The sequence below is a fragment of the Lacerta agilis genome, chromosome 8 (assembly GCF_009819535.1).
Source record: "Lacerta agilis isolate rLacAgi1 chromosome 8, rLacAgi1.pri, whole genome shotgun sequence".
Lineage (NCBI taxonomy): Eukaryota > Metazoa > Chordata > Lepidosauria > Squamata > Lacertidae > Lacerta > Lacerta agilis.
This window is the reverse complement of record NC_046319.1, coordinates 51,247,334-51,275,083: the sequence shown is the minus strand read 5'-3', so window position 1 is coordinate 51,275,083 and position 27,750 is coordinate 51,247,334. Positions and strand designations below refer to the sequence as shown.

Below are 27,750 nucleotides of genomic sequence, written 5' to 3'. Positions count from 1 at the left end.
GGCCTTTTCACTATTATTTTGCTCTTAAAGACTTTCAAAATACATCCTTTTTAAAAAGGCAAATGAGAATAAATTAAATGCCGGCATCTGTATTGTATTTGTAGAAGCACTTTGGTGTCCATCCAAGTAAGTTTCCAAATGAGAGTACCTTTGGGAAATGTGCAGGTGCTCTTATCTGTCTGCTTGGTGGGTACATTCATGTAGAAAGTCTGATATGTTAAGTAACATAGGAAGCTCTTTGATCTAGCTCAGTCTTGTCCATACTGACTGGGAGCAGCTATATTTCAGACCAGGAGTTTTCCCAGACCTACCTGGAGATGCCACAAATTGAACCTGAACCTTTTGCATGCAAAGTAGAATCTTCTGCTGTTTTATCACAATGGAATGGTGACAGATTCCCACATAATGTTGGGATAGGGTTGCCTATTTCAAAAAGTTAAATTCCTGACACCTGCAAAGTTGTTCAACTGCTTTTTTCATTGTGTTGCCATACACCCAGGTTTTCTCTGACATTTTGCCACTTTGGCAAAACCCTCCCCCACGCCATTTTTACACCCGAAAACCAGGATATGTCTGGAATTTTCTTGACGTATGGCAAACCTATGTTGGGATATTCCATATAATAATGGGGGGGGGAAAAATATTTTCACCTTTAATGCACAGTGGAGAGCATGCTTGACTGTAGACAAATTGCTCTCATGTATAAACATGCAGCCACCACATTAAGGAGGAGAGCACAATTGCTTGATGGCTAAGATGTGAGGTATGCAAGATGATCCTCAAACTTTTTTTATATAAATGACAACAGAGGCGGGAAAGTGCATCATGGATTACTGCAAACTGACGCAAAAGTAATACATGTTGCAAACTGAACAAGTGCATAGATGCTTTCAACATTACTGCCATAACGTATTGTGGTTAGAACAACAAACTTGTCAAATGTTAATGTTACCATTGCCTTTGGCTTACCAATGGCATCAATATTCTGACCACAATAATTTCACATGCTCTTGAAGAAGGAATGCAAAATGCAGTCAATTGGGAAACCTGCAAAGGCTGAGCAGGCAGAACAGTGCAAGACTGAGTTGGTCTATGCACAGGGATTCTATGTTGTTGTTCAGTCGTTCAGTCGTGTCCGACTCTTCGTGACCCCATGGACCAGAGCACGCCAGGCACGCCTATCCTTCACTGCCTCTCGCAGTTTGGCCAAACTCATGTTAGTAGCTTCGAGAACACTGTCCAACCATCTCATCCTCTGTCGTCCCCTTCTCCTTGTGCCCTCCATCTTTCCCAACATCAGGGTCTTTTCTAGGGAGTCTTCTCTTCTCATGAGGTGGCCAAAGTACTGGAGCCTCAACTTCAGGATCTGTCCTTCTAGTGAGCACAGGGATTCTATAACTCACAGCAAATCTTAATGATATATATGATTGTTTGGATTTGAGAGTTTTTGTTTGAGGAATATAGTGATATGATCATGTATCCTTACAATTTCAGCTAATGAGTGAGTTGAGAATCCAAGTATCTTCCAAAGTGAAAGTATTGACTATTAATGTCTCTCCTTTTTTGCTGAAGGATGCAGTTGCACGGACCTTTTGTTGAGAGTGTGGTGCAGGTTGTCATGACTATTTGGGCACTATTTAGTGATTGATTGATCTACTCACCTCTGTACAAAGTGTGCTGGGCAGAGGTGTTGAGCAGGACAAGATAGGTCATTTCTGAGTTAGTTAGATATATTGACAGTTTCTCCAGTAAGATGGCAACTGACAGGCATGATATGCAAGCACTTGTTAAGACATATCTACTACTTACTTCACAAATTTGTGGTTACTGTGCTCAGCAGAACTCAGCAAGAGGCTTTCCCCTTGTGTTGGCTTAATTTTATTAAACGTTTATACATAATTTTATATACCGGTAATATTTTTATTTTGAAAAGCAGTTCACAAACTAGGAAAACAGTGAAACTCATAAAATGCAATCTAAATAAAAATAAAGATGAAGACAACACAGGAGCAAAGGCATATAATGATCAAAGGCCAGTTGAAGCAAAAGTATTGGTTAGTTAGCAGGCGAGATATTGTGTGGTGTTTTCTTGGCAGAGAATCCACAAAATCGGGTCTGCAACAGGGGAGGTCCTACTTCTAGTGGATGTTAGCCTCGTGCAGTGGAATTCATTAGAATATCTTATGTACTGGTGGATTTGTATGGGAGATGATGTTCTCTGACAAAATCAGATTAAATCCAATTGACAGCTAGTGCTAATATTTCAAAACAGGTTATATATGTGAACCTGGGTCTACATGTGAATATCTGTCTATACCTGCTAACATGCAGGCTGCCACATTCTACACTAGCTACCGTTTCTGAATCATTTAGAAAAAGCAGCTCCAGTCACGAAAGGTACTGGCCAGCTCTTCTATCTTTTTAGCAGAATTAGATTCTAATGGCTTTGGGTTTTCCCTCTTTCCCTGTAACACTGGCTGGTTTAGCTTGATTGGGCCGTCTAGAGCAGGGGTCCCCAAACTAAGGCCCGGGGGCCAGATGCGGCCCAATCGCCTTCTAAATCTGGCCCACGGACAGTCCAGGAATCAGCGTGTTTTTACATGAGTAGAATGTGTCCTTTTATTTAAAATGCATCTCTGGGTTATTTGTGGGGCCTGTCTGGTGTTTTTACGTGAGTAGAATGTGTGCTTTTATTTAAAATGCATCTCTGGGTTACTTGTGGGGCCTGCCTGGTGTTTTTACATGAGTAGAATGTGTGCTTTTATTTAAAATGCATCTCTGGGTTATTTGTGGGGCATAGGAATTTGTTCATTATTATTTTTCAAAATATAGTCCAGCCCCCCACAAGATCTGAGGGACAGTAGACCGGCCCCCTGCTGAAAAAGTTTGCTGACCCCTGGTCTAGAGTAGTTTGCTCTTTACTGTATATCTCTTTCTGCACAATTCATGCTCTCCAATTATGCTGTGGGTTGCCAATACTGTAGAGTTTAATAGACTTCAGCTGCCTGTTGGTTCCTACATGATTATTCTTTGTAGTTCAGGGTGCTGGGGTTTTCTTGGATCTGCACTATGATGTTGATCAGGACTGCTTCTCATTGGCCAAAGACTCTGGGTTGATCGAAGGAAGGAGTCCAGATAGTATACTTGCATGCTTTCAGTTCCACTGGCTGACAACTGCTGTGTGCTGAACCCATGGGATTCATATTTAAACCACAATAAGAGTAAATGTACGTAACTAATGTCAAGCCAAGAAGTATATCTTACTGGTGAGGGGGTAGTGTTAGTGGGCAGGAGGGAGGAAGCTGCTTGGCATCCATGTTGTTGTATCTCCTGATATTCTAACCAGAATAGAATATAGAATTGTATATTTGGAAGGGATTTTGGGGCTCATGTAATCCAGCTGCTTGCAATGCAGGAATCTTTTGCCCAACATGGTCTCATGCTCTACCAACTGAACTATCATAGCACAGTCCTTTGGGATTCCTGCTAACTGAGCTCTTTTTAAAAGTTCTGTTCACTTTTTTTAAAATGAAGCAAATGGCTTATCTCAAAGCAGTTACAGATGTTGCAGTTCTTACAGGAGGGAGCCAATCCAGGTGGACTTGTACAATGAAAATGCTGACCGAGGGAAAAAATTCCTCCCTGTAGCTCAAATGTATGAAAAATCTTGTTTCATAGCAAGACTTTGCAAAGGAAAGTCAGAGCAAGACATTACTAAAAGCAAAAGTATAATTAGTTATGCTCAGTGTAAACTGTGCCTTCAGTCTTCTTGCTTGCATGAGCCTACTCTGTTCCTCCTACTAAAGGAGTGTCAGTGCCAATGCTGGGGCTGATGGGAGTTGTAGTCCAAAGAAGGCAAAGACTAGTCTATGCTTAAATGAAATGATCTGGTAGGGCTTTGAGACCAGTAAAAGGTGAACAGAAACTTCAGTTGGAATTTCCAGTATTTCCCGATATTTGAAGAGTAGCTAGTTCTAAGGTCTCTAAAACAGTAGTTATTGCTGTAAATAGGTGGTAGGGAGCAATCAGTGGGATATAAGTATATATTATATTCTGTCTTTCCTTCTGCAGTCTAAGGCAGTTAACAAAATGATAAAATGCCACAAACAAAAAACACCATTAACAATGAACCACTTAGAATAGCTCAGTTGGTTAGAGTGCAGCACTAATAATGGTGCGGTTGCAGGTTTGATCCCTTAAAGGGCAGCTGCATATTCCTGCATTGCAGGGGGTTGGGCTAGATGATCTTTGGGGTCCCCTCCAACTCTTATGATTCTAAAAAACAGCAGCAATCTCAATGGAATAGATTTGTACGAGTATAATAAGGCTGAGCTGTATGACCCATCCTTGGAAAAAGGTTTTGACGCAGGAGCAGAAGGCTGATGAGAGCTCCCTAGGCAGGGAATTCTGAGTCTAGGCACCACAACAAAGAAATGTGGACTTGGAGCAGACAGGAGGGTCCCTCTGTCGATGATCTTAATGAGCCAGGCAGGCTCACATACGGAGAGAAGGAGGTCCTTCAGATATCTTGCTCATAAATCAGAAGACTTTAAAGGTCACAAATAACCAGCCTTTTCAGTTAGCCAGAAAACAAATAGAGCTTTGGTGCAGCAGTTTCAACAGTGAGGTTAATCAGCTACGTGGCTGCCACATTTTGAACAAGCTGCAGCTGCTGGACACTTTCAAAGGCAGCCCCACATACAATGCATTTTCTTTGCATGCAGACCACCAATACAATGACCCATTAATTTCAATGTGTTTACCTTGGATATTATTTCGTAAGGTTTAAAAACCAGATTCTAGTTAGTTTTTAAATAGCCCATTCAAGTCTGAAATCAGCCTTAATAGAAGTTAATAGGTGTTGAGAAGGTACCGAGATAAGAGTGAGTGTCAAAGTTTTAAAAGTATGGGCAATCTACTCCCACCATCTGCTTTTACACGGGATGAGTATTGTTGTGCCATCTAAGGGACTACCAGGCCTTTACCCACAACTTCATTAGTGTTGCAGTAGTGTAAGGTGCTGACAAACAAATGAGTTGGGTTGTTCTTGGCACTTTAAAAAATGACAACGTGAACCCTTTTAGACATATTAGGCTAGGCAAGTGTTGCTTTTGTTGAGAGATTCATCAGTGTGAGGTTTTCTAGAATCCTGTGGCTTCTGGCCACATGAAGTCTCAGCTGAGGGTCCCTCTGGGACTTCCACAAGAAGGTTGCCAAGTTGTTAATGCATTACCTTGTGCTCTGCTTCCTTTGTGGCCTTGGCTGAATTTTTTTGGGCAACTTGGACAATGACTTTTTGTTGGAAGTGCCTTGTCAGTCACTTGGACGTTAGTAGCTTGGGTCAATGTCTCTTGTCTAATTAAACTTTCCTTTTAAAAATATTTGATTTAGGCTGGCTTTTAAACTAATTAATTTTAAAAATAAAGTCTGGTGGCATCTGAAAGGCTAATGGAGTAATAAAAGTTTTCATGAACAATCTACCAACTGAGGATAACATTTCACACATCTGCTGGAGTGGGCCATGGCCCGCAAAAGCTTCTGGCACATAGATTCTGTTGGTCTTTGCAGTGCCACAATAGACAAACATACCTGCCTTTTGATAATTTGTCACTATGATTAATTTAACGTAGGCTTAATGAACTGCAACAGCTCAATGACTCTGTATTTTGGGTGATCTTGAAGGAAGCGGACGACAGCTTCTCTAGTTGAGAGAACTTAGTAGCAAGCAAGCTGCTACTTGTTGCTGGAAGGGATAAGTATTTTTCCTTTTCAACAAATTTGCCAAATTTTATCTATTTGTAATTGGGCATAAAGGTTGCCAGCCTGTCCCCAGAAGCGCCATAACCCATAAAAGTATGCCAAAATCCAGTCATACCTCCGTTTACGTAACCCTCTGGTTATGTAAACTTTGGGATGCGCGCGCAGCAAACCCGGACATATTTTACCAGGTTTTGCCACGTGTGCAGAAGCGGTCCTCAGGTTGCGGAAACCTCGGGATCAGACTTGACCTCCGGAATGGATCCTGTCCGCAACTGGAGATACCACTGTATCTTGTGTAAATTAATATGCTTGTTTATCCTAGTTAGAGTTTCTTTGGACAATAATGCATGAGACATTTTAAATTTCAAAGAAAATGATTCAGCGATCTGTATTAAGGAAGATGAACTATAATTCCAGTTGAATGCTGCCAATTTTTTTTTTTTTTATCAGAAGGAAAGAAGACAGTTTCTAATTTTGAATGTGTAGGTCATAGAATCATAGGGTTGGAAGGGACACAAGGGTTTTCTAAACCAACCACCTGCAATGCAGGAATTTTTTGCCCAATGTGGAGCTTAAACCCATTATCCTGACATATCCATGCTCCATCAACTGAGCTATCCTGGGTTATGTGAAACATTTTTATCCTGCTCTTCACCCAAAAAGGTTTCTAGAGCTGCTTATAGATATGTAAAAAAGACATTCCCTGCCTTCACATTTACAGTCTAAAAGGCCTGGTGCTAGGGGAAAAAAATCCGTGGAGGAATGTTAGGAAGACTGAAGCTTCAGTTCAGAGGTGGGGAACCTTTTTCATCCAGAGAGACACATTCCCTAGGGGATGTATGCCAGTGATGGGAAGGATTAGAGGCAAAAAACAAACAAACAAACAAACCCATATCAATGGGTTTTTGTATCATAGGGAACAGCACAAAAGCCACCCACTCTTGCATTTCTCTGTAAAACTCATTGGTGAGCCATAATGCTTTAGAGCAGGGATGTCCAACAGGTTGATCGTGATCTACTTGTAGATCCCCGGGAGGTTTTGGTTGATCGTGAATCCGGCCCCATCCCCTCGCCCTGCCCTCCATTGTTGCACGATCTGCAGAACGGAAGACGACCTCCTCTTTTTTTCCCTTTTGCAGAATCAAATTTCTATTATCCATTCCAACGTCCACATCTTCCTCTGACCGAAGGTCACAGGCTGGTTTTTTTCTTCTAATTTCTCCTCTTCCATAGCTCCTCGAACTGGTATTGTCGTCTCCATGTCTATATTTTTATCCAAACTTAACTTCTGCGAAGCTAAATTCAAAGTTCTCACAGCTTGGTCCATCTGTTTCACTTGCTGCTGCATCTGTTGCAAAAACTCCAAAGTTTTTCCCTGAAACTCCGCAGAATACTTTCCCTTTGTCATTTTTAAAGTCGAAAAACAACTTAATAGTCTAAACAAAACAGTTAGTTATGCTGCTCTTGAAGCCATTTTGCCATTGTTTCTTGCCAAGTCTTTCAAGACCTCCGGAAGAAACGGGTAAAACTTTTTAAACCAAAGTTCAGTCCAGTTAATCCAGAATCATTCCCCTCTTTATTGTGGAAACAGTTTCAGAAGTTTCCAAATATTTAACTTTTTAAAAAGTGCCTCGGATACAAAGTTACACTGTTCCTTCTCTTTCAACTGTCAGGGACCGACCTCCGTTATTTTAAGTCCCTTCTCATGCCTAATTCTTTTAAAGCCTTTTTCATAAATTTTTACTCACAGAATCCGAATTGCAATCCAAATTTAGGAGAAATTGAGCGCTCTCTCTGTCAGCAGTCACTACTTCTCGCTGCGGGAGTAGTGCTTGATCCACAGCTCCCGTGCCTTCTACCCCGCTCGCTCTCGGCAGCCCTTACTAGGGCTTACCGGAGAGTAGGGGAGGCGCGCTGGGTGCCCGCTGGATCCCACATCTCCAGGACGCCCTTCCTGGAGTTTTTCTGGGGGGTCGCAGCGCAGTTGTGACTCCCCCTTCCCCCACAGAGACAGAGAAACCTCGGAGCCAAGGTTTCTCCCGACTGAGCAGGATGGCGCTCAACCGGAGGTCCCAACAACACAATCCAAATTGCAATGCCAGAAATGTTTGCCAGCTTAACTGTCATGTTTAATCAGAAACAGATATTAAGTGGGTATTTTAGCAACTCCATTTACATGTCCCTTGTGAAGAAAACATGAGCTGGTTTTTAGACTAACTCATCTTAACTTGGCAGGCTAGAAACATTCTGGGTGCTTGGTTGCTCATGCCCTTCCACTGATGATGCGGATGACTATAAATTATAAATATGCACCTAGACCACTGAACAAGATCTTAGGGCTATATATAGGTATCTGTTCCATTGTTAAAATTTATTGCCAGTTTGGGGTATATGGCCAGTCAAGATGTATGAACAAAATTATGCTGTTATTTTAAAAAAGAAAAAGCTTATTTTGGCCGTGTATCCTAGTAGACAGTGTTAGATACTGAGATAGGAATGCTAGGAGCCATGTGGCTACTGGGACCTAGGTTGTGGGCGCCAAAACAAAATGTCTAGGTGCCATTTTTGTTGTTGTTGCCCTACTACCAAACCAGGCAGCCTCGCAAAAACAAGCAAACAAATAAACAAAAACTGCGGGGAGAACCAGGGTCTGCAGAGTAGCATGGCAGCAACAGATGCATTTTTTGCTACCGCTCTACCCCACCAAACACCTGATTCACCTGGCAGCGTGACAGCAAAATAAAGACACACCCTTTGCTGTTGCACTGCTGGGCAAATCAGGTGTTTGGTGGGGGTAGTGCTGCAGAAAAAGATGTGCATCTTTTGCTGTTGCTGTGCCCAGCAAACCAGCTGACTGCAGCCAGGCAGGTGGAAATGTTAGGCGCCAAGGGTGGCTCCTGGACATCTTCATCCAGTTGCAAAAGGCCGGCTAATTTCGAACACTGCTAGTAGATGAGAAGGCACATGGCTAAAATGCTTTGTTGCTGCCTTGCTTTGGAAGAAGCAAAAAACAATTCAGTAGGACTACTGTGGATTAGAGCAGCACTCTTTTTGTACACTCTCTGTGCTAAATAGGCTTATGGCAAACTGTTTTCAGAGAAGTGGACTCCTTTGTTGTTTAAAAATACCACATCCTGTTTGCTGGGATATGGATCTCATTGAAAGGCTATATAAAGCTTTTCTCTTTCCACCCACTGTGTTGATTCTAGAAAATGAAATGGTCTTCTTTCTTCCCCCCAGAGCCTTAGCCAGTGTAATAAAATAGTGTATTGCTTTTAGATGTAGTGATATTGCTCAATAGTGATACTGATATTTATACTTAAGTTTTTACTGTTTGTAAGTTGCTATGTATGACCTCTGCCTGAAAATGTGTCACATATATCTTCATTTGTTTTTTGTTGATGCAGAAAGGGATTGGAGCGTGTTTCCTGGTGAGGGTACTGGGAGGATAAGCAATGAGACAAAAATATTGTGTATTGAGGCACCAAACATAAAACATCACTCTGCTTGTGTGATTGTTTGCTTAAAAGGTAAAGGTAAAGGGATCCCTGACCATTAGGTCCAGTCGCATGAGTGTGCTTCCATTCACCTCTGTAGCCACAGTGCATAAATATCCAGGAGGGCCACATAAGAATTCTTACAATGCAGGATGTGACCTGAGTCTCTTGCTGAAAAGTACACAAGGGTCAGGGTGTTCCAAGATATTGCTGCTGGGTCTCGCCCACTGAGGCAAATACTGATATCACATGGCTGCTTTGCAAGATGTAACAAGCAGTTGTGAAGGCACAGTGGTTGAACTCAACCTGAAGGACCTTTGCCAAGGAAGCTCAGAGAACAAGCAACCCAGTTCAGGTTGAGGGGAAATGCAGAGAGAGGCTTACTGAAGCCTGTGCTGCTCCCATTGTGAAGCTGACGCCTGTGCATCTACAGTTTTGCAGAATCAAGGCTGTTGTGGAGTAGCAGTCATCTTTCCAACTAGGAGCCAGAATGAGTTCCATTGGAGCTAGCAGCAAGGTGGCTTGGGGCAGGGGGAGCTGTGAAGCTGGAGGGACTGAGTAATTTTTCTGGCCTTTTGATTACAACTATCAGTATTTTGTAAGTATATGGAGTCATTTGTGCACATGATGCTTCATAGTGTCATAAACAAAGAAGCTGGTGAATGTGAGCAGACGAACTTACATGTACTTCAGCATGGTTAATCTGAACACCTTACAAAAAAGATTGGTTTTGCAGAAGGATTTGAAGGGGTAATGGTGTAGATATGGCACTTTGTGATGTGCAAGCAGGGAGTTAAGTGGATAAGTAGCAGCCAGAGGAGTTCTGATGAAAGTTCTTGCTGAGCAGAGACTTTTATGGCTGTGAGTGGTAGTCTGGGCAGAGACTTCATAACTTCTGGACATTTGCTCCAAAGGGAACAGAATAAAATTCATGAGGGTTTTGTTAGCACTTCTGTTCAAAATTGTAATTCCTAATTGTGAACTGTGACCCATGGACAGGATAAAAAAATTCTGGATAGCCTATGATCTGAAGGGGTCATGAGAAATATTTCATGAATAAAGTTCTACTTGCTTTAGTTTTATGGAACCTCTAGTGTGCCTTATAAGCCTCTGGCTTGTCTACACTTCATTGCTTTATGAAATACAGTAACACTATTGTAAAAGCAATGCAAGACCACTGTTCTAAAAAAGCAAAACATCCCATGACTGTTGCCTTTCAGTCGAGGCCATTTCCTTGGGTAGCAGAGATTGATTAGATTAGATAAAGTTGCCTTTAATCTGTGAGTTGACAATCTCTTGTGGTCTGTTTTAATCATTTATTTAATAATGCACATTATTCTGAAACAATCGTTTGTGCCTGTTCATGTGGAAGGAATACAGTGCAACATGACCTGCTCTGAATTAATGTCACTTTCTTTCTTTTTCCAGCCGGACAATGAAATCTCATCAGACTGCAACCACGTAAGTGTGTTTTTTTCTGTAGGGCTGGCACTTGCTTCTTTATTGATTCAGGGATTTATATTCTGACTTTTTCAAGTTGGCTTAGAATAAATATAACATTTAAAACCAATATCTTAAAAAAACAAACCCTTAAAAGAGCAGCACCTCACAACTTCTAATTAGGCCAGTAGAAAACCATATGCCAAAGAGAAAATACAGTTTAAAATCCTAATAAAACCAGATATTTAAAGCCCTTTTAAAGAAAACAGGGAGAGAGTAGTAAGTGGCACTTATTATTATTTTGCAACATTTGCTTCTGGCAAATTCGCTTCTTTCAGGGATCCTAGGCCAACTCCTTTTAAGTAGTAAAGGCTCCTGTTTGTTTATTTCTCTGTGATCTATATAGACAATTTTGATTTTTTTGTGATCATCTTGATAGGAACATAAGTACTAAATCCAGTCAAGTAGTATAGTATGGTGTTTGGGCTTATGTATGCACAGAAGAATGCCGTAATTAAAACGATACTCTTCAGTGGCACCCCAGCTTGTTCAACTGGTGCTAATATTACAATCTTTTTGGTACAAAGTTAAGATTTCCTTTTTTGCCCAGGCATTTTAAAGTGGCTTCATCTGTCTTAGGTCTCATTTTTGCATTTTAGCTGTTTCCCTTTTAGTTTTTATTTTAGAGTGGATTATATTTTCCTTTTGTATTTTAATATTGTTATACATCACCCTTTGGATGATGGATGGTTAACTTAAAAAATAAATAAAGTAAAGTAAAAAGTGGACTGGCGAATATCCTGTTAATAGGATGACTTTTTCAATGAATTGGGTAGACAGGGCATTTTAAGTCTCTACCCTCCTGTTCCACTCATCTACCTGAAACAGCTATTCACCAACACATATCTCTACCTATATCTATATCCCTGGGGTACCAGGCATGCTTACCAGGGTCTGTTTTTCGTTTTGGACAATGAGGCACATCAGAGTTGGTGGCAGCTTTATGATACATGGTTTATTTACACATATATACAATCTTAGCCTAGATGGAGGGAGTTCAGAGCATTCACATCCCAAGATGGTCCTGTTCCTTCCATTACTGCAGCCTTGAATTCAGAGAGACCCCAAACATTGTGTCTGACCCTTTCTGCATCATAAAACAGACTGTCAGCTTTTTTTCTGCGCTCCCCCCCCCCCAAGCTTGTAGAACAGACACGTTTTTCCTGTTCACTTCTAACAGGCAAACTGCAGTCCAAAGCAAAACCATTGGTCTTTTGTCTTACTTATGATCCCCTGTTTGTGGCTGGCACAGCCTTTGCTTTGCTAATGGCCAATCTTGATGGGTCATGACTGTCTTTGTTTCTTAAAGACTTATCTCCAGATGATTCCTTGGTCAGGATAAAATCAAGTTTAGCTTGTATTTTTACACTGCTAAATTCATTGTCAGGCACCTTAGTTGGTCTTGTAAGGACGTGGGTGGCCCTGTGGGTTAAACCACAGAGCTTAGGGCTTGCTGATCAGATGGTCGGTGGTTCGAATCCCCACGACGGGGTGAGCTCCCGTTGCTCGGTCCCCGCTTCTGCCAACCTAGCAGTTCTAAAGCACGAAGTGCAAGTAGATAAATAAGTATCACTCCAGCGGGAAGGTAAACGGCATTTCTGTGCGCTGCTCTGGTTCGCCACATGACCTGGAAGCTGTACGCCGGCTCCCTCAGCCAGTAAAGCGAGATGAGTGCCACAACACCAGAGTTGTCCGAACCTAATGGTCAGGGGTCCCTTTACCTTTAAGGTGCTACTTGAAGGATTTTTTATATTTTGTTTAGGCACCTTCTGTTAATTCTTCAAATATTGGTTGAATACTAACATACTAGCCTATAACAATCAAAACACACACACACACACACACACACAAAAAAAAAAAAACCTGAGGGTAACAGATAGGTTATTTAACTTTCTCTGCAGTGGAATGCTCTCATGGCATGGCATGGAGAAGACTGAGTGTCCATGGGTGCTGTCATAAGCACAGAAGCCCAAACCCCAGTAATTATGGCTCTGTTTGTTTTGGGATTCTTCATGATTATGAGCCATAGAAGTAAGCTCTCATTTGATTTTTTTAAAAATGAGATTTACACACTACATACTTCCCTAAATTCTATATTCTCCATATGTCAGAGCATCAGTATATTAATGTGTTTCTGAGAATCACATGAAAACTGCTGTGCAGGAAATGAGTTGGTTGGCTTGTGTTCACATAGATTTAAATTTTAACCTGAACCAAGCAGCCTCAAAACCACAATAAAGATATCATTAGATGAGGCTAAGTTGGTTTTAAGTCTGAATCGTCATCTATTCAGTATCCTGGATCATGAAAAATTCCTGCAGTTGAACAATAACAATATTGTGTTTCTTCCCTCCCAGCTGTTGTGGAACTATAAGTTGAACCTGACTACAGATCCAAAATTTGAATCAGTGGCTAGAGAGGTTTGCAAGTCTACCATATCAGAGGTAAGGCTGAGGGAAATCAGGTGGTGGGCAGTAATCTTTATTTTATTTCTAAATAAGAAAGAATTGAACTCTTGTTGAAATGAATATATCAAAAGGGTTTTTAATAGGGAATTATTAATATGTTTTAAATACTGCATAACAGAACAGCAGGGATCTTTCTTTCTGTACTTTTCTAAGGGTATTTTAATTGATGGAATGGGTGGAACATGTTAATGGGCCACTAACCTTTACTGTAGATTTAGACCATCTTGTACTTGCTACCAAGAAAGGTACACTAGAGAAATATATTCAGGAAGAGTAACAGATGATATCTGTGGATCAAAGTGCCAATTGGTATGCCAACTGCATCCTCTCCTGGGAGTTTCAAGATTTAGGAAAATGTCTAGAATTGTTCATTCAATGGTATCCTCTGAAAACTCTTGCTATAAAATGTAGTCTCACAGGTGGCGTTATAACTCTGTTACTGTGCTCATAAATTCTAAAGTTAAAAAAGTAATACTATGTTTACTTGAAGAGCTTCAGTCATTCACAGTTTCATAATTGTTTGTATAATTGCTGGAAGTGTTTGCCTTCAGGTCATTAGTGCACTGATGCATTTTCCAGTAAAACACTTTTCTTAATATTGCTCCATTGAGGCAGTTTTCCGAGCACTATTTTTCTGAGGGCTACTCGTAGCTTTCCTTCTCTCCTGATTCAAGGTAGTGATGGCAAGACTTTGAAATCTTCATACATAGCCATATTTAAAGGAAAAAATTAATCTGGAGGGATATTGCTTACCAGTGAGACTTTGTCATTTGTACCCACTCTGTGAGTTGGGCTAGGTTGAGAGGAATGGAATTTGGAATGCAGCATAAATCTGTGGAGGGTTCATTTCCAAAGTTAAGGGTTGAAACAAATGGACTAGATGTAATTGGGATATTCCAGTTGTGTAGTGGTTGGGACCCTGCATAAATGACAAATAAAAGAAGTGTTTCTGCAGGTATTTGTGATTTGCTCTAGATAGTTATTTCAAGGTTATGTTCAGAAGGTTATGTTCTTTTTGACAAGCAGTTCATCCTAGTGCTGCCTCCCCTTACACTCTTTCCTTTTGTGTGCCATACCATAAATTCTGCTTTAGGTCGACAGTACTTTCAAAACAAAACAAAACAACAACAGGCAGCATTGTGTTGATGGCAAATGCAATTAGATTTCTTCAGTATTAGGCAAGCACTAAAAAGTGGCTATGTCCACTTGCTGCCCCCTTTTTAGCTATCTTGAGAGAGATGTCTCCATGGTTGTAAAGTACAGAAGCAGCCCTTTCTCTCTCCCAAAATCATACCCCTTGAACTGCACCTTGGATAGGACCAAATACACGTGAGTTATGTTGCTATTAAATAATGAAGTGGTAGATAAAACTAAATGGCTCAAACAAAAAACTTTCAAATCAGCAAATAAACCAGGCAAAATGCTAGCATGGTTACTTAAAAAGAAACAAAAAGACAAAACAATAAGCAGTATAATAGGAGAAATTACAAATTACCCTGAAAAAATCAAAAAACGTTTTGTGAATTACCATAAAAAATTATACAAAGCAGAAAAGATCGAGGAAAATAAAATAGAAAAATTTCTCATAAACAACAGATTGCCAAAAATAACTGAGGAAGAATGGAAATACTTAAATGCCCCTATTGATATTAGTGAAATAAAAGAAGGAATTGCGACCTCCAAAATCGGAAAAGCTCCCAGTTCTGAAGGAATTTCCATAATGTAATATAAGAAACTGGAAGAAATAACATTACCAGTCTTTGAAAAAATAATGAACAAAATTCTAAAAGGAGGGCAAGTACCAGAATCGTGGCAAGAGGCCTTAATTACATGAATACCGAAAAATGGATCCAATTTAGATGAAATAAAGAATTACAGACCAATTGCACTTTTAAATTCAGATTATAAATTGTTTACCAAAATTCTAGCTAATAGATTGAAAAAGATCTTGGTAAGAATAATTAATAAAGATCAATCAGATTTTTTACTGTGAAGACAAATAAACAGCAATATAAGATTGATAGTAGATACAATAGAATACGGTACCTAGAAATGAGACCAGATAAAAAGGCAGCCTGATCTTAGTCAGTGCCGAGAAGGCCTTCGACAACGTGTCGTGGGATTTTATGAAAAAAACCTCTGGAAATGATGAGCCTAGGTGAGAAAATAAGTAGCAGTATATGAAGAGAACTGATTCCCAGAACTGTGCTTGACTTAGCTTAGAATAAACATCTCATAGGTAATCAAAATGTTTCTTCAAAATTTAATCATTACAGATAACCAGTGGTATGAGAAGAATGAACCACATGGTGTTAGCTGGAAGTCATCTTTTTCCTAACCCTATTTCTTTTTAACTTCTTTCTTGAAGTGAAGATTTTTTTTTTCTTAGGAGAATATAGCATCTCTATTCTTGTCTAGTTTTTGTTATCATGACTGTATATATAGGTGTGTTGTTGTTGTTGTTTTGCTTTGTATGTTTCTGGTTTGGTGTTACATGTTCATTTTATTTATTATTTGTTTGTATGACAAATAAGTGTAAATAAAGTATTTAAAAGAGAGAGAGAGGGAGGGAGAGATGTCTCAGTGCTCAGATTCCAAGCAGAGTGACCTAGCTTCTTTCAGACCTAGTTGCATTCTGTAAACAGGTGACCAGTGGGGATAGTCTTGAAATTTATTTGCTTTTTTTAAAAAAATCCTATGTTGGCTATTTCTCCAAAGAAACTCAAATATAATCTCATTACCCACTCAAATTAATGTTAACAATATCCAACCTATTTAACTAGTTCCAGCTGCATAAGAGTAACATTGAGCTGAGCTAGCAACAAATGAATAATTACTCAAAGTTCTTTTTGTTGTGTGTGGTTTTTTTCTACTCACATGTGCAATGAAAGGAACTCAGTACTTTTAAGAATTTTCTCCAAAATTTTGGGGTGGGTGGGAACCTCTTCCACACTACCAATTGAACTGTCAGTCACATGGTCTAGTTCTGAGCTACCTCATAAAGTTACTGTGAAGATCAAAAGAGGGAACTGTCTTAAGCTTCCTGGAGGAAAGAAAAGGACATAAATGTAATAAATTTGATGGATTGTGTAAACTTGACTTAAAGGTTGATCCTCTGAAAAAGCACACAGTACCTCAGTCCCTGCTCTATTTAAGACCATGCTCAGAATATTGGTTTCCAATACCAGCCCTGAGCAGCTTTTCTGCTCTGCTATTCTGTGGGTTTCTCCATTTCATGTCTAGTTGTCTTTATCATGCTGATATTTCAAAGGAGAAAACTGCAGACCTCACTTCATTCTCTGATTTTATAAGCCTTGCGTAATTACCCCTCATACATGTGAGATTGCAGGAATGCTGCTATGTCACTTGCAGCTATTTCTGAATGTGGAAGATTGACTTTTATTATTGGATTAAGCTACTACAGCCATGTGGTTACAGTGGCTACCAGATTAAATTCAAAACAGCTTTCAAGTAACTGAATGATACATGCCCTGGCTACATTTGAGACTGACTCCTGACTGCCCTTGAGCACCATATTTTGTATGTGGAGTCTAACAATGACATCTTAAGTTATTGAGTGATTACAGCTTGCTTTCATGGTCCTTTTAGTGTGGAGCTTGCAAAATTTATGTTCATTTTTGCTTTTAGGGTGGGTTTGAGGATTGACACCCCACACTTTCCATTCTTCAGGAACCTTTAGGGAATAAACAGTTGGTTTTCCATCCCCTTTTCTGAAAATTGGTGTCATTGTTTTTATATAATCTCTCTGTATTGAAAAACACCCTTAGTAGGCAGTAAATAAAATGATCTGCCAATGCCAGATGAAATACAGGCTTCTTTTTATCATGGGTCTTTCTGGACAGATCAAAGAGTGTGCTGATGAGCCTGTTGGGAAAGGTTACTTGGTGTCCTGCTTGGTAGATCACAGAGGAAACATCACTGAATACCAGTGTCACCAGTACATCACCAAAATGACAGCCATAATTTTCAGTGATTACCGCCTGATCTGTGGCTTCATGGATGACTGCAGAAGTGATATTAACATCCTGAAGTGTGGCAGCATTCGTCTCGGAGAAAAGGTAATTCTGTTACAAAGTGATTCCATGTCCATTAAATTGGAGGTGGGAGGGAAGAGGATATTGTCCCATTAGAATCAGTGTTGCTCTGAAGAAGCCAGTTGAAGTGTGGTCAGCATTTTAAATTACTATCCTTTCTCCCTGTGATTTTATACCAGTGCTAGGCAGAAGGAATGTTTCTTGTGTGAGTGAGTCTGGGCTGTCCTCTGGAAGGGGCACAACCTGGGAAGGTGCTTTTAGCCTTTGGTGGGTTGAGGGTGCCTTCAAATTTAGGTAAACTTCATGCTCTTTCAGGCTCAGGTATTTCATTGACATACAGTGGTGTTTTCAGCTGCAGACTTTTGGGGGGTGGGGGGGAGGACAGATTCAGGACCACAGATGTACTGAACTGAACCATGTTCTTTCAATGTAAGACATGCTTCTGTAGACTCCTAATGCAACAGGCAGAAGAACTAGATGGAAGTGTGTCTTGCTACTGCTTAGCTTTTTCTACTTTCAGGATGTCCATTCTCAAGGAGAGGTGGTGGCCTGCCTGGAGAAAGGGCTGGTAAAGGAGGCAGAAGAGATTGAGCCACGAATAAAGGTCTCAGACTTGTGCAAAAAAGCTATTCTCCGTGTAGCTGAGCTCTCCTCTGATGATTTCCACTTGGATCGGCACTTATATTTTGCCTGCCGGGATGACCGGGAACGCTTCTGTGAGAACGTAAGTTGTTGCTTGATATCCTCCTTCCCGTTGGACTAGCATCCATCTCCCCACCCTTTCCCCTCTCACCTTGTCATTCAGTAAATGCTCCTACATGTAACAAATGAAGGAATTCAAGAACAGATCTCTCAAAGGTGCACTACAGATAGGCAATATATTGAGCTAATTTCAGAAATATACATGGAAGTGTTAGTCATGAGCATGCACAACATAGATAAATGACAGAGGATTTGTAAATCACAAAATGTTGGCCTATGATAAAAAGTAGCCAGTGTGATGTAGAGAACGGAATGCTGAAGTTGGACTGAAGAGACGTGCATATATGGAGAAGACCCGTGGAAATTAATGGGTCCATTACTTTCAGCAGGTCTGCTCTGAGTAAAATTTGGTGGCTTACAAAACCTGGGTTTTAATAGCCACTTAGCTATCACTCTCATTGAGTGACCTTAAACAAATCATTTCGCCTAACCTGTTTCATGGTAACGGGGATAATTGCACGTGCCTTTGCCTTGAGGTCCTTGAAGAAAAAGGAGGCTATGAATGTTAATTTTTTTAAAAAAATTATGGATACCAGGATCCTCCTAATATGTTTCCATATGATGTTCATGACCAATATTGTTGTTCTGTTTCACAGACTCAGGCTGGGGAAGGCAGGGTGTACAAGTGTCTCTTTAACCACAAATTTGAAGACTCTATGAGTGAAAAGGTATGTGCCTCTTTCACCTGGCCAACTATTGAATCCATCCCACTATCCTTCTTGACCCCAAAGCTCCTGCTTTTTGGTAGCCTCATTTATTTACAGCATGCAATGGACAAGAAACAAATTAATACACAATATGGTGTGTTATCTGAGGGTTGGTCTGCTCCTGCCCCATCAGGGTGTGGTGGGTGGAAGAGCGCATGGAATCCTGTGTATAGGCTCAGAGCTATGTTTTTAAAGGCAGCCGTAACCCTGTCTGTGACCTGTTGATGAACTTCCCATCTCTCAGTTACAGAGTTGCCTTGTGTGGTAGCAATTAAATTGCATCAATAAGAATTAGCATCTCTGAGGAGGGAGAGCTGCTTTGTTACCTTCTCTAAAGGCATGTGCGTTTTCGTTGAGATACGTTGTTACATTCCTGAGAGACAGCGCTTTGAGTAAAGTGCAGACAAAGCATTTTATTGATCATTGTTCCAGGTGTGATGCCCCATTGCTTCCTCAACTCTTTGAGCAGTATATGAGCAATAAATAGCAAATTGAAATGACAAGCTATGCTAGTGGTTGAAATGCTTTAAGAACTCTACACTTTTGCTCCCCACAATTATTTCCCTTCCTCATGCTGTAGGTTGCCTTGGATTTTCTAGAAATAGTGATGCATTTGTTGAGATGAATTGAAACTAGCAGCAATGTATTCTATTTCTAGCAGTGGCTTGTTCTGAAAATTCAAGGCCAGCGGATTTTCTGCTCTACTCCTTTTGTCCAGTGTGGGCCAAATTTACCTTGAGTGACAAAAGAATGCTGTCTTGATATTCACTTGATCAGTAGCACAAGATATCTGATTGTTTTCCTCAGTGCCGTGATGCATTGACAACCAGGCAAAAGCTGATTGCACAAGATTACAAAGTCAGTTACTCATTGGCAAAGTCCTGCAAAAGTGATTTAAAGAAGTACCACTGTAATGTAGAGAACCTTCCTCGTTCCCGAGAGGCCCGACTATCCTACTTGCTAATGTGTTTAGAATCTGCTGTGCATAGAGGTAAGATATATTTTCTCTTACTCCTCCAATTGCTTATATCTGATAAATAATTTGTGAAACGAAAAGTTGTGTAATGTGAGATTTTCAGGGCTTTATGTACATGGCGAAAGGATGTTTTTGGGCATTAGGATTCTGCTAGTTATCCATTACTCCATAGTGCTGCATCCCTGTTTCCCTTGTGCAGCACCTTCTCTGTCTGTCCTTGTTTCCCTCTCCATACTGCAACTCTCTTCCCCCTGAGCCTTGACACTTGATATTTTAGCTTGCCGCCTTTGCTTCTTTGCAGGAGGCTAGTTCTAAGTAAGACAGTTTAAGTGAAGCATGTTAAGGGTCTAGCCTGTCTTATGTCAGCAGACCATTCATAGTTGCCCAGGAGAAATAAGTTCTAGTTGTTCTGTTGTATTCTCTATCTTGCAGTTCCCTAATGCAACATGGGCTTAGTTCTCATGGAGAGCGACGACAGCTGTGACTGCTGTTGTAGGTGGGGGCTCACTTGATGGCATGCTGCCCTGTGAAAATAAATTCCTATATCTAGAGAATGAGCATGCCACTGTTAGAATTCTTCTTTCAGACGTGTCAGTTTTCCTTTCTGCAGAGAACGTTTCATATGGAGGATCATTCATCATGTGAGCCCCATCTGCAGTCTGAGGTGGCACAGCCCAAGCACAGTTTTACCACTGCCATCAGAACTACTAGGCCTTACCCAGATTCTAATCAGAATGCTACACTTGCATGATTAATCCCATCTCTCTGGAGAGCAACAGAACAAGTCAGCTTTCTGTGATGTGTTCCTAGCATGCATTTCTTCTAGGTTAGAAGAAAACGAACAGTAGCCACTGAGGGTATGCCTAGTCTTTTTCATGCAGCCTAGTGGGGGATGTATTGGTTCACTTAGAGGAGCATTGGGAGTCAGTTGTTAAGCATTAACCTTACAGGGTCCCTCCAGGCATCCTTTTTTATTTCTAATTCATGATGATTTGTGCTTATGCTATTAGGCCAGTCTTTCATGATTCCGCTTCAATACTTTTGGCACCTGCGAAAGTTTTGGGGTATTAAAATGCTTACTTTCCAGTCAGTGCATGTCCTGGAACTTCTGCTGAATCCCAGAACTTTTCATACAAAAAATGTTCTTGGTGGGGTTTGTTTTTGTACTGCTCTTGTTGTGCTATAGCTCCTCCAGACAGCAATAATCAGTAATGTTGCATTGCAGAACAACTAATAAAGCAGAATAAATCCACCACTAAAGCATCTTTATGGTGCCAAGAACATGCTGCAGAATTCACTGACAATAAAACACGTGTCCATAATGCCAGACCATTGAACCAGCTAGTTCACTATTGTCTGCACAACAGCTGGCTCCCCAGGGTTCTCAGTTAGGTTCTAAGTTTATTAAATGTAACTTGTTAGCATTTGCAGAAGGACAGACCTCTAAACTATAAAAGCTATAGCTATTATATAACACCAACTTCATATTTTCAAAGTTGAATTTGAATCTAATTGATTTACACCTAAGTCAACATATACATTATTTAGGCTGTAACAGACTGACTCCCTTTGGTGCAGAGGTGGACATCCTTTTTATTGTTGAGGGCCAAGTGTAGTGACAGGTGCTACATTCCAGTAGGTATGGCTGGAGCCAATGATGGTTGGGGCCATTCACACAAACATAGACACACTCCATGGGAGAGACAAACACAGGGAGAGTTTACTCTCCTTCCATGTGCCATCATCTTCAACACGATCATGCTCTTCCCAGCTTTCCAAGCAATTGTGTTGGTAAGAAGGGGTAGAGGGAGTGTGATTTACATGAAGAAGACATTGTATGGGTTTGTGGGAGCATGAATTTGGGGAGGCAGCAATTTGAGGAAGGGGGTGAAATGGAATGTGGCTGTATGGAAAACTCTGAGGGCTCTGGGTTTCTGACATGTGCTTTGAAGAGTGTTTCTGTCTGTAGTGTCAAGCCTAGCTTAGTGCATTCCACTGCTGTCCTCTAGAAGCCTGATAGGTCAGGCAGATCTGAGTGTGAGAATGGCAGTACAGGCTCCCTTTCCAAAGCACAAGGCCATGTCTGCAAGCTTTTCTGCGCTGAATAGCCCTTGGCTTCTCCCTTGGCTATCTCATGCCTTAGGGCAGCGGTCAGCAAACATTTTCAGTAGGGGGCGGTCCACTGTCCCTCAGACCTTGTGGGAGGACCAGACTAGATTTTGAAAAATAATAATGAACGAATTCCTATGCCCCACAAATAACTCAGAGATGCATTTTAAATAAAAGGACACATTCTACTCATGTAAAAACATGCCCCCGGGCCTTAGTTTGCTATACCCATGTCTTAGGGCATTCTCTGAATGGGTAGTATTGTGGACAACCTGTTTGCTAAGTTACTTCTCTGCTGTGACGGACCACACTCAATTCTTTACACCAGGGAGCTTTTGAGCAATTCACTAAAGATGTTAAAGTTAATGTTTGTAGTCTTTATTCTTTCCAAAGAAAAGTAAATGTTAGTATCTTCCTGCTTGACATAGCTGAGGAGAAGTGTGGGACTCCCCTTGAGTTCCTCACTGGCTTGATGGTTTGGCAGTGAGATTTCATTCAAACTGGTCAGGTGGCCTTGGGGGAATATCCAGTGAAGCTGGGTGTTTTTCTCTAGCTGTGGTTCACTTTCTGCAAACTCAGCATGTTGCATTTGGCAGTGTGTGATCTTGATAGTCTCTGCTTTCAGGTTATGGTGTTCTTTCCCCCATCTGCATTGCTCTAAAGGCATTATTAAACACAGGGGTGCGCAACCTTAAAAATAAATAAATCACCAAGTTCTGCATTTCCTCATACATAATATGCTGGAATCCGCATGCAGGTGGTTGGTGGAGCAAGAGTTGATGATCAGCAGAGACAAAGACAACATGTTCTGGACTACTAATCCAGAGTAAAGACTGCCCTTGCTTCAATTTTCATCATAGCTACTGCAGATTAGGATCCTGTGCAGGTCTTTTCAGAAATAGGCCCCACTGAGTTTGATGGAGATACTCATTTATACAGCTTTCCCCCTTAAACCATGCAACCAGGAAAAAAGCACAATATCAGTTTATCAAATAGAATTCTGCACCTTTCATTTATATTGAAACTACATAAAAAGAAGAGGAAACACTTTTTAAGAGCCAGGGAAAGGAAGGAGGAAATGCACCAGAAGGAAGGCAACAACTCTGATCAAATGAAAGAGTAGGACAGCTTCAGGAGACATTGGGGGCTGCATAAAATGGCCCCCAGACAGATGGTTGCTCACCAGTGAATAGACGGATAGGCAAACTAGTGGTCCAGAAGAACCTGTTTTTTCTACCTGCTGTGGTTTGTTAAACCTACTGCTAAGGCATCTTTCTCTAAATCAGAACAGTTATTCTCCATTTATGAAGTAGTTAAGAAATGTGGGGCAGCATTCTTTTATATACGCAGGGCAGGCTTAAAAGGCAGTGGGTGCCACCACCAGCACCCTGCCACTCCTGAGTTAGAAAATATTTGTGCTGAGTTGTCAGCTGTAATAATAATATTTGTAGTTGTTGTTTAGTGTCAATTTTTTCTGACTTCTCTGCTGAGGAAAGTCAAAATCAATATAATCAAGATACCGTACTCAGAAAGGAGAATTTTTTGTATTGCATCTTTTGCTACTGACTAAAGGAAGGATGACAAGCTGCACACATCACTGAAGACCCATCATTGATCCCTGGAAGTCTTGTTCAGCTCCTTTTCTCTCCCTAGCCTTCCCCTTCACTGCTTTGGCAATTTATTCCATTGCCGCTCACATGCTTCAACCACAGTGTATACAGTAGATTAAAACTGGTGTTCTTGAAAAAGGATATTGTGCACATGTGCACAGAGGCACAGTCCTGATTGTAATGCACACTCCAGTGCAACCTGGTGTTTTCTCTGATTGTCTGTGAAGAAATAGAATGCAACCCTGTGATAAGGAGAGGCTGCAAAATAGCTCTGAAATGGTAGAGCTAATGGCAGTAGCGCTTGTGGCTCTTTAGGGATTCCAGCTGCCTTGGCACTATCTTCCTTCCCAGTTAGCTCTGGATTTCTGCATAGAATTTGTTTTCTTGTTGTGTCATTTGATGTAATCTTTAAAAGCAGAATGGCACTGGCCACACTGATGGGGCTGCATTGCACATGTGGCATGTACCTTGGCTATGTTCAGTGTCCCTTGGGCTGATGTCTTATAACCTGTATCTACAACGGTGTGCCTTAGGTCGGCAAGTGAGCAGTGAATGCCAAGGAGAAATGTTGGACTACCGTCGCATGTTGATGGAAGATTTTTCACTGAGCCCAGAGATCATCCTTGGTTGCCGCAGTGAGATTGAGCACCACTGCTCAGGACTGCATCGGAAGGGCCGCACCCTGCATTGCCTGATGAAAGTTGTGCGAGGAGAGAAGGGGAACCTGGGAGTCAGCTGCCAGCAGTCGGTAAGGTTGTCATAGGGAGCCTTTGCATGACAGCCTCAACTCCCACATCTGAAATCTTGTTCATTTTTGCCCAGCTGGTTTTAATGTTTTGAACCAAAGCCTGACTTAATAGCACCTTGAGCCAAAGGAAGAATCTCAGGCATCACTCAGAGAATCCAAAGTTTCAGCATGGGCCTCCTAAATAAATGCTTCTCAGAGCACTTGGCTGCCATATATGTGTTCCCCATCCAAAGCAATGCTTCTCAAGGTTTCATGGAGGAGTCTTTCAGTGACTAGTGGCTATAACAGCCACAGGGAACTTTGGTGTTAAAGGTAGCCCTACCTCTTGAGTACCAGATGCTAAGAATAAACATGTGAAGGGCATAATCAACAGCTTTCAGAAGCCTATGGGTTACGACTGTTGGAAACAGCAGTCTTGAACCTTGTGGCTTCTTGGTGTTCTCGGCTAAAATTCACACCAGCATCAGCCATTATGGCCATGTAGATGGCACCTGTAGTCCAAAATATCTAGAATGCACAAGGTTGGAGAGGTCTCTTCTAGATGGTCCTTGGTCTGACCCAGCAAAGCAGTACTTCTGTTTTGAATAACTGAATCATTTCCCCGGGAGAACAGAATGTGTGGCAATTGACTCTACATTACTGGGAGCAGAAGAATTTGCTTGTGTGTCCTGCCCACTATTTTAGCTTTTGTGGGCTGATGCTGAAGTAAGTCCTGAGTTGGGATGCAGGTGGGAGCTGCATCCATTTAGGGGAATCACAATGAAACAGTTGGCTAGAGCTGATTAAAAAGCTCTATCAGCTACTCGTAAAAAGGCTTTTCGCGTAGCTTCAGGCTATTAAACTCAGAAGCTGCTATGTTATTCCAGGCTAACCCACCTCCTTTGTAAAGTAGCCAAGAGGAATGTAATGGGCATAACATATTAATTCAAGCAAAGCTTTTGACCTAATCCCATGTGACTTCTGAAGTTCTTCAGGGGGAAACGTGAACTGGAACAACTTAGTGTAAGGAGTTGGATATGCATGGTGATAGAAGAAAATTGGATTGAACTAGGAGACCAGTGACTATTCGTCTCCAGCTCTTAGGCTTCTCATAATATATGCACAATTCATTTTGCATGCATTGGAAGTGTTGTATGCATTTGGGAGGAATTTGGAGTAGCTTCATATTAATTACTTTCCCTAAAACAAATCTAAGTGTAAAAAAAGAAAAGCCTTTATCTTGTAACATGTGGTGGTCAGAACATATTTGCATTCTTCTGAAAATATACTGCTGAGGCAGAAAGGACTGTACGGTGGCTGCTCAGTCCCTATCCCATTGCATAAAAACAGATTCATGCCTTCCGTTCCACGGGCATCAGTCACTGCATAGAGGCAAAATTTGTGTGTTGAATAGTAAGGTTCTAGCCCTTATTGTTGTAGATGAAAAACTGAAGATGCAGAATCAGTGTGTACTTAAAACTAAGAAACCAGAAGGAGATTGGAACAAAGTGGCTGATTCCACCAGTTTAGCCTGGGCTCCCCAATGCAGCACCTGTGGGCACCAACTTTTAATTTTTTTAATGATGTTTCTGGCTTGTGTGTGTAGGGGGACTACTTTTTGTCTTATTTAGTGGGGTATTTGTTCAGTCCCTGCTCCTGCCAACCTAGCAGTTCAAAAGCACGTCAAAGTGCAAGTAGATAAATAGGTACCACTCTGGCAGGAAGGTAAACGGTGTTTCCATGCGCTGCTCTCGTTTGCCAGAAGTGGCTTCGTCATGCTGGCCACGTGACCCAGAAGCTGTCTGCAGACAAATGCCGGCTCCCTCGGCCAGTAAAGCGAGATGAGCGCCACAACCCCAGAGTCGTCCTCGACTGGACTTAACGGTCGGGGTCCCTTTATAGGTGATTTGCTTGTTGGGATGGAATGGGTACTTTTGTTGTCTATGACAGTACTTTAAAAGGTGCCTCTGGGCCCATAAACATTGGGACCTTTTGTATAGACATAAGACTTCTTTACTTGGCCCTGTTCTCTGCTTCACTTCATGGCTCCTGAAAATCCACCCCATGCGTTGCTTGCCAATGCTCCTGATCTTTGTAGTAGTATTGTGCAGGAGCTATGTTCACCCTCCTACCACATCCTTGTTTTTATATAATAGGTGTCCTAATCTTGGCTGCTGCCAATAGCAAATGCACTAAAAAGCTTGACAGCATTATAGTTTGGCGGCTGGGGGAGCCCAACCACATGATTAATGACATTGACATTCTCACCCCCCCCAAAAAAAACCTTCCCCTTTTCTCAATGCTGATCCCAGCATAGCTCACTGATGATTGCCTGAGACAAAATCAGAAAGCCCATCAGGCCATGTGCTTGCTTGTTCTTTTATATTGGAGATGGCTTGGTGTGACTGTCAGGCTAGATTCCAGGGATCTTCCACCTCAAATGATGAGAGCAGGATAATTGTTTCCCAGGCAGGAACAGATTGTTAGAACATGGCTATTCCCCGCAGGCAGCTTAGTCTCAATTCAGCATTATGACTGCTTTGATGTGTATACTTATACAGTGACGTTGGGGCTTTGATGCTACTAAACACTCCTCTAGACTTGACACCACTTTACTGGATAGGCTTTGAGGGGGGCATTGCAACACATGCTGGTGGGGAAAGGCTAAAGTACAGTTGTACTGTTGTGTGATGCAACCTGACAGTTTGGCTTCTTGGAAAGAGCTTTGCTTGCAAAGAAATGGGAAGTGCCCAGATGCTGCCCTCTGGTTCTGTCAAGGGGAGCAAAAAGAAGCAAAAAGGCTCTGTGGTCTGTGATGGCTCCATGACCACATGAATAAATGGCTTTGCCTCATGCCCCCCACCCCCAGCATTTCACTAGATTCATCTCAGTTGAGGTTAAGATCAGTGATGTAAACGGATTCCTAAATTTGAAATTGGCTTAATTCCCAGGCTACAGGCTCCACTAGGAAACAATCAGTGCAGAAATCTGCCCATTCTCTGCTCCTCCAACTTTGTAGAGCTTAATTTCCAAGAGTGAGTGTTACATGTTGAATGAATTCTTAAGCTTCATTGGCTTTTTCTCAGGCCTTTGTGGTGAGATGCCATTTATTTCTGCTGCTTTCTGCTGCTGCTGCTTTAGCAAAAAAAACCACAACTGTGTTGCATAACTCTACCTGCGTTGCTCAAGTCATGCTTCAGTGGAGTCTGAATCCTTGAAAGGCCACCTCTCTGCTGGGTTACCTTTATGAGCATGATGCTCAGCTCAGTCTCAACAGTTGCCTCTTTACCACCCACCCACCACAAATAACTAGGCACATGTTCTTAGCCCCAGGCTGTCCTTTGTTACATCAGGCCCCTGTGCCATTTTCTTGGGAAGGCCCCTGTTGCTCATGTACATGACAGAGGTTCTGGGTTTGGGAGATTAGATCCTCCTCCTCCTCCTCCTCCTCCTCCTCCTCCTCCTCCTCCTCCTGTCTTGGCTCTCCTCCCCTTCAGTTTCAGTGGCAAGCATGCCTGGTGATGTGGCTGGCTGCACTATTCAGCTCTGTGTACTGTCATTTGGATACTGAAAATAGAA

The 27,750-nt window shown here is 41.5% G+C and overlaps 1 protein-coding gene across 3 annotated transcripts in view; it reads left to right on the top strand.

The window, feature by feature from the left end:
- Positions 1–27,750, top strand: part of GLG1 (golgi glycoprotein 1) — a 64,431-nt gene that overhangs the window by 12,817 nt on the left and 23,864 nt on the right. For all 3 annotated transcript variants that reach the window (XM_033157416.1, XM_033157415.1, XM_033157417.1), the window contains exons 2-8: positions 10,686–10,718; positions 13,115–13,201; positions 17,089–17,304; positions 17,801–18,004; positions 18,639–18,710; positions 19,557–19,740; positions 23,978–24,192. In XM_033157416.1, coding sequence (XP_033013307.1) covers positions 10,686–10,718; positions 13,115–13,201; positions 17,089–17,304; positions 17,801–18,004; positions 18,639–18,710; positions 19,557–19,740; positions 23,978–24,192 — 1,011 coding nt within the window. The remainder of the gene's footprint in view (positions 1–10,685; positions 10,719–13,114; positions 13,202–17,088; positions 17,305–17,800; positions 18,005–18,638; positions 18,711–19,556; positions 19,741–23,977; positions 24,193–27,750) is intronic.